The 12,480-nt window shown below is 36.7% G+C and overlaps 1 protein-coding gene across 6 annotated transcripts in view; it reads right to left on the reverse strand.

Annotated features, from left to right (window-relative positions):
* The window catches only part of LMLN (leishmanolysin like peptidase), a 137,677-nt gene that overhangs the window by 77,378 nt on the left and 47,819 nt on the right, over positions 1 to 12,480 (reverse strand). For all 6 annotated transcript variants that reach the window (XR_008422472.1, XR_008422471.1, XR_008422473.1 and 3 more), the window contains exons 12-13: positions 5,919 to 6,029; positions 983 to 1,115 (exon numbers count right to left, since the gene is read on the reverse strand). Coding sequence is in view for 3 of the 6 variants with exons in the window: in XM_053903470.1 (XP_053759445.1) it covers positions 983 to 1,115; positions 5,919 to 6,029 (244 nt within the window). In the remaining 3 variants the exon portion in view is untranslated. The remainder of the gene's footprint in view (positions 1 to 982; positions 1,116 to 5,918; positions 6,030 to 12,480) is intronic.

Raw genomic sequence — 12,480 nt, forward strand, 5'->3', positions numbered from 1 at the left:
AGAAAAAGCAAGGTAAGTAAATTAGTCTATGTTTTTTATTAGATGACAAATTTGACTAATGTTTTTAAAAGGATGAATAGGAAGAGTTTTATGAGGTGACAAAACACATACTAATCCAGAGAATTAAGATATTTTAAATATAATGCACTTAAAGTATTATCAGAAGACTTAATTTACGTGTTGTTTTGAGAAACTTGAAAAAATAAAACTGTGAGAATATGAATGAGATCATACCTATAAAACACTTGGAACACCAAAGGAACAAGGCTCCAGATAAATTTTAAAGATTTCACATGTACACTAATTCACTGAATTATATTCCTATGCCTAGAAATAGAGTTGCCATCTTATGATGATGTCTGAAGCATTCAGTGGCATCATGAACATATGCAGGAAAGCTCAACATTTAGCAGCAATCATTTTAAATCATCTTCTGAGATACTCCTTCTGACTGCAGGGTCCTTTGTAAATGGCAGGCAGAACTAAAGAGTTTTAGAGATGGCTATTGCAACAAAAAATTTACAGGTCAAATCAGAGATTCAGACTGAATATGTAGGACCATTTCCTTCACCTTTTAGATCCCATGAGTCAAACCTTTACTAAAGTAGAACTTCTAAGACTTGTAATGAATTGGAATAGAGTACCTCAGTTATTCTCTTTAAAGAACTTTGTTTTCTGTGTATGTTAGAGGAAACTAAAGATGAAGACTTAGGAAACAATTAGAAAAAAATACAAAACATTTAAAAATAGATCCAATAAATATTCTAAATGCCTCTATTACTACAAGGCATTGTTAGATATTAATTATTGTTAATTAGCACATTGGTTTTAAAGAACTGTAAGAATTCTCAATTTTTTTTCTAACTTATAGAAAACCAATGGGGGTAAGTTGAAAAACTTAATTCATTCTTCTAATTCAAGATAGAGACTTCTCTTTAAAAAGTTGAGCTGATTCCTAAAACTGTGCCCCAACAAGTGTTACCTGGTACTCTTCAGGCAAAGGTTTTGAAAACTTCTGCAAATTACACACAGCAACTGCTCTCTGGTCCTGTCGGCAAGTTAACTGCAATGGGTTACTTCTAAGCGTGTCACAGAAAGGGCTCAGCATCTGCCTCCTGCACACAAAGAAACACCAAGGTACCAAACTCTAAAGAAAACATAACAAATCCATTTTCTATTATAATTTCAATATGTTTTGATAGCTTAATACTAAATGCTAAATCAGGTTATAAAGTTATTTTTCAAAGAGTAAAAAGAAATGCTTAATGTAGTTATAAAAGATTAATGCCAAATGCCTTATAACGTTACTTCACCATTATTAAACAAAATATTTATCTCTTTCTCCACTTTTTCCAGTAAAAGGAGTTCTGCAGACCTGATCTGTGTGTTTAATGACAAATAATGAAATTCCTGATCCTGCTTAGAAATACAAATCTTCATAATTAATATAATGGAGTCTTAGAAAGAGACAGAGATGATGGATGCCCTTTCTGCCCTGCAGCTACAAAGAGTGAATTGTTTTCTATGGCATGATCTAGTTCAAAGACTCTTGTTTCAGTTATACTGAAAACATTCACAAGACATCTTGTTTTCATGTGCAAAATGAAGACTGTGTGAATATTCCTAATTATGACAAGTTGCTCTGTTCTGTTGAATCTAATCTTGGAAGTACAATTTGGAAAATGAGGTCTTATAATTTTCCAGATATCAGAATCTATTACACTGTTCTGTAAAAATAATCTTCAAACTCCAACCTATAATTCTAATTGGTCAATTTATTGATAATTATAATACAAACCATATTAATGTCATAATAGTAATTTTATAAATGAAATTCCAGTATTCTTAAACAATATAAATCCTATTATGACTGATTGCCAAATTGTGATAGTACTACTGCCATTTTTCCTCTTCTTCCACATGCTTGTTAAGGGGAAAAAGCCTAGGTTAGATTTACTTTAAGGAAAATTGATATTTGCTTCATTTAAGTTAACAAAGTATAGCAATAAAACATCTCAGGGAATTATAGCTTCTTGAGATAGAATGTGTAAAAGACCTACCAGTGTCTCTGGTAGAGTTGAAGAAGCACACTGTAATAGGAAAGCAAAGGTCTAGAAGTCTTCACACAGGCTTGGTTTCAAATACCAGCTTATTTGATGTTGACCTCATTTTCCTGAGCTTCAACTATAAAGCACTAAATGCCTAGCACACACAAGTTACTCAATAAGTGTAATTTCTGTGTCCCCACCACTTTTATAAAATCTTTACAGGGGTGCCTGGGTGGCTCAGGTGGTTAAGCATCCGACTTTGGCTCAGGTAATGATTTTGTGGTCCATAGTATGAGCCCCGCGTCGGGTTCTGTGGTGACAGCTCAGAACCTGGAGCCTGCTTCGGATTCTGTGTCTCCCTCTCTCTCTTCCCCTCCCCAGCTTGTACTCTGTCTCTCTCTCAAAAATAAATAAATATTAAAAAAAAAAGTTAAAAAGAATGAAATTGACAAACCCTAGCAAAACTGAAAAAGAAACCTAGAAAATGCAAATTACCAATATCAGGAATGAAATGGGATCTCACTACAGACCTTACAGACATTAAAACGATAGTAAGGAACTACTACAAACTACTCTGTACACATAAATCTAATAACTTAGGCAAAATGGACCAATACTTCAATAAACACAAATTACCACAATTCATCCAATATGAAATAGGTAAATATGAATAGCCCTGTAAATATTAAGGAAGTTGAATTAATACTTAGTACAAAAAAGAAACAAAGATAATATCATATTCTTCATGAATATATACAGAAAAATCCATTATAAATATTAGTACATGGAATTCAGCAATATACAGAAATAACTATATACCATGACTAAGTGGGGCTTTTTCCAGCAATAGAAAGCTGTTTTAATATTTGAAAATCAATCAATATAATCCATCATATTAATAACAGACTAAAAAAAAAAATCACATAATTATATCAACCAAAGCAGGAAAAAACACCTGACAGAAGTCAACATCCATTTGTGATAAAAATTCTCAGAAACACAGAAATAGAGAGGAACTTCAACTTGAAAAGGAGCATCTACAGAACACCTACAACTAACATTATACTTAATGGCGAAAGGTTGAATGTTTCCCCTTCTCATTGCGTTCATGGATTTAAAAAGTCAATAAAGATGTCAATTCTCCTGAAACTGATCATGTAAGTTTAACACAATTCATAGAAAAATCCTACCAAGATTTTTTTGTAGACAAGGTTATTCTGAAATTTATATGAAAGGCAGGAACTAGAACAGCTAAAATTATTTTGAAAAAGAATAAAGTGGGAAGAATACATTTACCCAATTTAAGATATAGAATGGCCACACTAATAAAGGACTGTGAAGTATTAATGGAGTGACAGACACATAGATCAATGGAACAGAATAGAGAACACAGAAATAGACCCATATAAATACACTCAACTGATTCCTTCACAAATGGAAGAAAGCAATTCAATGAAAGAAAGATAACCTTTTCGACAAATGGTGCTGGAACAACTGGACATCCACACACACAAAAAATGAACTTTGACCTAAGTCTCCCATTTTATACAAAAATTAACTAAAAATGGATCCCAGACTAAAAATATAGAACATAAAGCTTTAACATTTAAAAAAAAAATACAAGAACGTCTTTGGAATCTAGGGCTTCACTGAGTTCTTAGACTTGACATTCAAACTATGACTCATAAAAGGACCTATTAATAATTTTGACTTCACCAAAGTTAAAAACTTATGCTCTACAAAAGACCCTATTAAAAGAATAAAAAGAAAAGCAACAGATTAGGAGAAAATGTGTGAAAGCCACATCTCCAACAAAGGACTAGTATCTAGAATATATAAAGAACTCTCAAAAACTCTCAACAGTAAGACAAAAGCAAACAATCCAATTAGAAAATCACCATAAGACATGATGAGACACCTCATCCAAGAGGATATACAGATATCAAATAAGCACATGAAAAGATATTCAGCATCACTAGCCATTAGGGAAATGCATATTAAAACCACAATAAGATAATCACTACTATCTTTTGGAATAACTAAAATAAAAAAACAGTCACAACACCAAATGCTGATGAGGATGTAGAGAAACTATTATCACTCATACATTGCTGGTAGAATATAAATTGACGTAGCCATTCTGGAAAAGAGTTCAGCAGTTTCTACTACAAAACTAAACTTGCCACTACCATATGACCCAGCAATTGCACTCTTGGGCATTTATCCTGGAGAAATGAAGATTTATGTTCACATAAAAACCTGTACACAAATGTTTGCAGCAGCTTTATTCAGAATAGCCCAAAACTGGAAACAACCTTGTTATCCTTCAACATGCAAATGTTTAAACACACTGTGGTACATCTGTATCATGGAATTTTATTCAGCCATTAACTTGAGCAAACTACTGATATACACCATAACCTGGATGAATCCAGAAAATTATGTGGGGTGAAAAAAGGCAACACCAAAAGGTTACATGCAGCATGAATTGATTTATACATCATTCATGAAATGACAAAATTATAGAAATGAAGAACAGCTTAGTGGTTTCCAGGGGGCTTAGGAGGAGCTAGAGTGGGAGGGAAGTGTGTACATCTATAAAATGGCAATAGGAATATCCTTGTGGTAATTGAAATGTTCTATATCTGACTGCATCAATGTCAATATCCTGGTTGTGTTGTTATACTATAGTTTTTTCAAGATATTACCCATCAAGAAAACTGGATAAAGTGTACATGAAATCTCCGTACATATTTTTTTACAACTACATGTGATTCTATAATGATCTCAAAATAAAAAATTAAAAAAATATATTTATAGGGGAACCTGGCTGGCTCAGTCTGTGAAGTCTGAGGCTCTTGGGGTTCTAAGTTTGAGCCCTACATTGGGCACAGAACTTACATTAAAAACAAAAACAAAAAAGACACACACACACACACACACACACGTGTGTGTGTGTGTGTGTGTGTGTGTGTATCCCCCAAACTTGAAGAATGTATTTTTTAAAAGTTTGCTAGGTAATTGTGATATTCATCCAGATTTGAGAACCATTACTCAAAAGTACCTTCCATGTTTTTGTATATTGAATCAACAGTTACATTTATGTTTATGATTGCATTCTCCAAAGAGTAAGAATGATAGAATATGCAAAAATTTTGCAATATACATATTTGTTAATTATAAACTAAACAGAAATGCTTATGATTCTGGATCCCACACCATAGATTCTTTAATACATGATTTAAAACAACAATGTAGTTATTTATTTTGATATTACCATGAAGCACCAGAAATGGCTTTCTATACATTTTTTAAAATTAATTAATTTTTCAATAGAGAGAAAGCACGAGCTGGGGGAGGGGAAGAGAGAGAAGGAGAGAGAGAATCCGAAGCAGGCTCTAAGCTGTCAACACAGAGCCTGATGTGGGGCTCAAACCCACAAACAGTGAGATAATGACCTGTGCTAAAATCAAGAGTTGGATGACCACCTGACTAAGCCACCCAGGCACCCCAGTTTTCTATACATTTTTTTTAAGTTTACTTATTTTGAGAGAGAGAGAGAGAGAGTGACTACACAATCAGAGGAGAGGTCAGACAGAGAGGGAGAAAGAGAATCCTAAGCAGGCTCCGTGATGTCAGAGCAGCGTTGGGTGTAGGGCTCAATCTCATGAACCTGTGAAATAATGACCTCAGCCAAAATCAAAAGTTGGATGCTCAATCAACTGGGCCACCTAGGTGTCCCTTCCATACATTTTGAAATTGAACTGTTTAGGCCACATTTTCAAAATAGTGACATTTTAGGCTCAGGATAAAGAACAAATCCAAAATAAACTGTGTTATCAAAGATATCATGAGGAAATGCATTCTTACTTTTGTTTCTGCTGGTCAATCCAGAACTTACAGCTCTTTCTTACAAAGTCACAGCCCATTCCTCGGCCCCAGTCTAACTTTTCGGCCATGCTGTAATTAGCCTTATACCAACTGTGGAAATAATTCAAATAAAGCATTTTTTATTATTGTCATTTTAAAAACAATTCCAACAAACCAATTACAAATCTCAGCAATGAACAAACCAAGACCTCAAGACAAAGAACATTTACAAACAAAGCCCTTGGTGCACAGGAACTGCTGCACAGACTCACCACACCATAGGACTGGGAAACTTGTCTTCTGGTGAGGGTACTTTCACATTTGAAAAAAAAAAAAAAAAAAAAAATCAAAACCAAAATGTGCTGTCACTGTAATTTTCAAAGATGACAGAAGTCACCAAGTAGAAAGTGGTTAAGGTGTGAGACAGAGAGATCAAGGGCCAAAGAAACAAAAAGAGAATGAGAGAAAATACAAGAGAATAAACTTAGGAAGAAATAGGAGAATTATTAGTTGGACAGCCTTTACCTAATCTGATTCAGTTGGTCCTAGTTTCTTGCTTCTCTGGCCTTGATTTGTGATATTCTATCAATACAGGGTCTGCCTGTGACTAAAAATTACACTATTATGAGACATATGAATACTATGTCTAATACCTTAAAAATGTTCTAATTTCAGAAAAAACAACCCACATCAATTTGATTTCCTGGCAAATTTAATCAAAGGCAAGGAGCCTACTTAACAGTTTTTCTTCTTCCTTCTTTTTTTTTTTAAGTTTATTTATTTTGAGAGAGAGAGAGAGAGAGAGAGGGAGAGAGGGAGCAAGAGAGAGTGCTCAGGAGCATGAGCAGGAGAGGTGCAGAGAGAAAGGGGGAGAGAGAAAATCCCAAGCAGGCACCATGTCATCAGCACAGAGCTTGGTGTGGGGCCCAAACTCATGAACCGTGAGATCATGACCTGAGCCCAGACCAAGAGTCAGATGCTTAAACGACTGAGCCACCCAGGTACCCTTCTTCTTTATTCTTAATAACAAGATTAGTTTATAAAAATTATAAAATTATACAGAATAGTTTCTTACATTTGGTATTACATCTCGTCCCTTTAGCATTACTGAAACATTAAATAAAAACATAGGCGCAAAGGCTGAGGGAATGACAAGAATTATTCCCTCCATCCCAGCCACTTTTCCACAAAATCAAACAGAAATAGGAATACATGATACGGATCTTCAAATCCTTCTCGTTTTTTCAAAGAACAGAACTGTCTGAGAGAGAAACTAAAGACATGAATACCAAAATGCTGCAACCTCTGCAGCTATAATGTGACTTGGTAACTAGCTTGGTAACTAGCTAACTTGGTATCATAGCAGGTCAAGTTGTCCAGATAGTAACAGATGACCCCAGTACTGCACACTAGGAATTATTTTAGCAGTGCCTAGGTTAGGCAGTCCTTCTCCCTCTGGATAAAATATAAAATAATAAGATTCCCTTGGGAATTACCATATCTAGTATACGTTGAGTACAGAGCATAGCACTGGCCCTATGTTACTCTAACATCAGCTGGGCACTCCAGCTACATTTCTTGAAACCTTCATGATACCTTCTTTGCAGCTCTTTTTAAGCTATGACTGAACAGTTATTAAGCACTTCTTATATGGTAAGCACTTTGTTTAATGATAAGGCTACACCACTGAATAAAAAGACAGTTTTTGTTCTCATGAAGATTATAATCTAGGGGGAAGACAGATATTTTATTTTATTTTTATTTTATTTTATTGAGGGGGAGTGGCAGGGGGAGACAGAGAATCTCAAGCAGGCTCCATGCCCAGTGCAGAGCCTGACATAGGGCTCAATCGCACAACTGCGAGATCATGACCTGAGCTGAAATTAAGAGTTAGATGCTTAATTTTTTTTTTAACTTTTATTTATTTTTGAGACAGGGAGAGACAGCATGAACGGGGGAGGGTCAGAGAGAGAGGGAGACACAGAATTTGAAACAGGCTCTAGGCTCTGAGCTGTCAGCACAGAGCCTGACGCGGGGCTCGAACTCACAGACCGTGAGATCATGACCTGAGCCGAAGTCGGATGCTTAACCGACTGAGCCACCCAGGCGCCCCAAGAGTTAGATGCTTAACCAACTGAGCCACCCAGGTGCCCTGGAAGACAGATATTTTTAACAACTTACAACTGGGATGAGTGCCACAGAGGTTAAATATAGGGTGCTAATAAATAGCAGTACATTAACAGGGAAATCTAAATTAGTCTGGGAAATCAGGTAAGATTTGCTTCAGGAAGCAACTTTAAGCTAAACCCAAAGGAGGAGCACATGTCAGCTGAGGGAGCAGGGGAAGCACTACAGTTTCTTAGTGGCAACAGAGGGTTGTGAAATCAATTTACTGTACCTTAACATTTATTTCTCTTTCTTTTAAAATTAACAGAATAGAGGGGCGCTGGATGGCTCAGTCGGTTAAGTGTCCGACTTCAGCTCAGGTCATGATCTTGTGGTCCATGAGTTCAAGCCCCGCTTTGGGCTCTGTACTGACAGGCCTGGTGCCTGCTTCAGATTCTGTGTCTCCCTCTCTCTGCTCCTCCCCTGCTCACACTCTCTCTCTCAAAACTAAATAAACATTAAAAAAAAAAAAATTAAAATTACCAGGATAGAAAAAAAAAGGATGGTGGTAGTTGGTAGTAGGGTAAATATTGTTCTATCAACTTTGGTTCAGTTTTGTATATAATAGCTAATACCTCAGTTGGCACTTACAGTATGCCAAACATTAAGTATACTAAGGACTTGACATATATCAACTCATGAAAGCCTCACAAAACTCTATGAGGTAGGTATTGCTTTTCATCCTCATGTTACAGACAAAAGAACTGAGGGAAAGATACAGCAAGTGAGTGGCAAAAAATGGGATTTGAATCTAGGGTTCTGGCTTCAATGTCAGTATGCTTTATAAAAGAAATTGAGACACAGTTTATATCCTATAAAATTGACCCTTATAATTTTTGTCATTCAATCTTTTTAGTATATTTGCAGGGTTGTACATCAATTACCACTACAGGCATATATCATTTTATTACATTCCACTTTATTACACTATGCGGATACTGTCATTTTTTTCTTACAAATTAAAGGTTTGTGGCAACTTAGTATTAAGCAAGTCTATGGACACCATGTTTCCAACAGGATTTGCTAACTTCATGTCTTTGTGTCACACTGTTAATTCTCATAATACTTCAAACTTTTGCATTATTATATTTGTAATAGTGATCTGTGATCAGTGTTTGATGTTACTATTGTAATTGTGCCAGACACCACACCCCTATGACAACAATAAATATTGTGTATATTGTGACTGTTCCACCGACTGTTCCCTCTTCCCCTTTTCTCAGGCCTCCCTATTCCCTGAGACACAACATGTGTTAGACAGTTAGTTAGCCAAGTTGTGAATGCAAAGGAAAAGTTCTTGGAGGAAATGAAAAGTGATATTCCAATGAATACACAAATGATAAAGAAAGTGAAATAGCCTTATTGCTGATAATGGAGAAGGTCTGAGTAGTCTGCACAGATGATCTTAGCAGAAGTTGGTTCATGAGGCTTAAGGAAAGAAGCCATCTCCATAACATAAAAGCATTAGGTGAAGCAGCAGGTGCTGATACAGAAGCTGTAACGAGTTATCCAGAAGATCTAGTTCAGGTAATTAATGGAAGCAGCTACACTAAACAACAGATTTTCAATGTAGACTAGACAGCCTTCTACTGGAAGAAGATGCCACCTAGGACTTTCATAGCTAGAGAAGAGAAGTCAATGCCTGGCTTCAAAGGTTCCGAGGACAGGCTGACTCTCTTATTAGTGGCTGATGAAGCTGGTGACCTGAAGTTGAATGGTGAACGAAGTGCTCATTTGCCATTCTGAAAATCCTTGGGCTCTTAAGAATCACACCAAACCTCCTCTGTCCATGCTCTGTAAGTGGAACAACAAAGCCTAGATGACAGCACATCTGTTTGCAACATGGTGTACTGAATATTTTAAGCCCACTGTTGAGATTACTGTCCAGAAAAAAAAGATTCCTTTTAAAATATTACTGCTCATTGTCAATGCACCTGGTCACCCAAGAGCTCTGAGGGAAATGGATGAGATTCATGTTGTTTTCATACCTGCTAACACAGCATCCAATCCACAGCCCACAGAGCAAGGAGTAATTTTGACTTTCGAGTCTTATTATATAAGGAATATACCTAATAAGGCTATGGCTGCCATAGATAGTGATTCCTCTGATGGATCTGAGCAAAGTAAGTGAAAACCTTCTGGGAAGGGTTCACCATTCTAGACGCCATTAAGAAAATTTGTGAGTCATGGGAAGAGGTCAAAATAGCAACATCAACAGGAGTTTGGAAGAAGTTGATTCCAACCCTCATGGATGACTTTGAGGGCTCAAGATTCCAGTGCAGGAAGGAACTGCAGATGTGGTAGAAATAGCAAGAGAACCAGAATCAGAAGTGGAGCCTGAATATGGGACTGATTGCTGCAACCTCTTGATAAAACTTGAATGGATGACAAAGAAGTTGCTTCTTATGCATGAGCAAAGAGAGTGGCTCCCTGAGGTGGAAAGTACTCCTGGTGAAGATGCTGTGAAGATTGTTGAAATGACAGCAAAGGATTTAGAATATTATCTAAACTTAGTTGAGGAAGAGCAGATTGACTTCAATTCTGAAAGAAGTTCTACTTTGAGTAAAATGTTATCAAACAGTACTGCATTGCATGATGCTGAGAAATCATTCATTAAAGGAAGAGTTGAACAGTGTAACAAACTTCAATGTTTTCTTTTAAGAAATTGCTACAGCCACCCCAACCTTTAGCACCCACCACCCTTGTCAGCCAGCAGTCATCAACATCAATGAAAGACCTTCCATGAGCAAAAATGACTAGGACTTGAAGAAAGTTCAGTTCATGATTAGCATATTGGGCAATAAAGCTTTTTGTGTGTATTTGTTTTTTAGCAATAATGTATTTTTTTTAACTTTATTCATTTATTTTTGAGTCAAAAAGAGAGAGGGGGAGAGCATGAGTGGGAGAGAGACAGAGAGAGAGAGAGAGAGAGAGAATCCTAAACCAGCTCTGCCAGTGCAGAGCTGGACATGGGGCTTGAACCCACGAACTGTTAAGATCATGACCTGAGCCAAAACTCAGAGTCAGACACTTAACCGATTGAGCCACCCAGGTGCCCCAGCAATAAAGTATTTTTATTTTTATTTATTTATTTTTTTAAGTTTACTTATTTATCTTGAGAAAGAGAGAGAGTGAGAGAGAAAGAGAGAAAGTGTGAGCAGGGTAGGGGCAGAGAGAAAGGGAGAATCCCAAGCAGACTCCGCACCCCTGTGCAGAGCCCAGTGGGGGGGCTTGAACCCATGAACTGTAAGATCATGACCTGAAGTTGAAGTCAGACGCTTAACCAAGTGAGCCACCCAGGCACCCCAATAAACTATTTTCAAATTACGGTATGTACATCGTGGGGTACCTGGTTGGCTCAGTGAGTAGAATAGAGTAGAGCATGCACTCTTGATCCTGGGGTGGCAAATTCAAGCCCCATGTTGAGTGTAGAGATAACTTTTAAAAAAACAAAAATGGTATGTACATTGTTTTTATTAGACATAATGCTACTGTACACTTAACAGAGTGTGGTATAGTATAAACATAACTTTTATATGTACTAGGAAACAAAAAAATTCATTTGACTTGCTTTATTGCAGTGGTCTGGAGCCAAACCTGATATTTCTCTAAGGCATACCTATACCTAATTTTAGAACATTTACATCACCCCTCAAAAACTATGTCCCTGAGGCATCTGGATGGCTCAGTTGGTTAAGCGTCCGACTCTTGATTTTGGCTCAGGTCAGGATGGATGTGAGAGGTGGGGAGAGGAAGTTTTTAAGGATGATTCCCAGGTTTCTGGATGGATAAATAAAAAAGTTTTCTACTGAAACAACTTAGCTAATCTACAGTGAAGTCTTATGGATAAAAATTAATTTCCATGTCTTTAACTTTAAATATTGCCAGATATTTAGAAACATCTAGCCCATTTTGTTATTGTGTTGCCCCAGAAAAAGGAAAAGTGCTATAAAATTTGCCAGTGCCACGATTTCATTAGTGACTCTCACACTCCACAGTGTTTGTGTAACCTATGAGTATCTTTTTTAATATATGAAATTTATTGTCAAATTGGTTTCCATACAACACCCAGTGCTCATCCCAAAAGATGCCCTCTTCAATACCCATCACCTACCCTCCTCTCCCTCCCATTCCCCATCAACCCTCAGTTTGTTCTCAGTTTTTAACAGTCTCTTATGCTTTGGCTCTCTCCCACTCTAACCTCTTTCTTTCTTTTTCCTTCCCCTCCCCCATGGGTTCCTGTTAAGTTTCTCAGGATCCACATAAGAGTGAAAACATATGGTATCGGTCTTTCTCTGTATGGCTTATTTCACTTAGCATCACACTCTCCAGTTCCATCCACGTTGCTACAAAGGGCCATATTTCATTCTTTCTCATTGCCACATAGTACTCCATT

This window comes from Panthera pardus, unplaced genomic scaffold (genome assembly GCF_024362965.1).
Source record: "Panthera pardus isolate Hobbes unplaced genomic scaffold, ASM2436296v1 HiC_scaffold_16, whole genome shotgun sequence".
Lineage (NCBI taxonomy): Eukaryota > Metazoa > Chordata > Mammalia > Carnivora > Felidae > Panthera > Panthera pardus.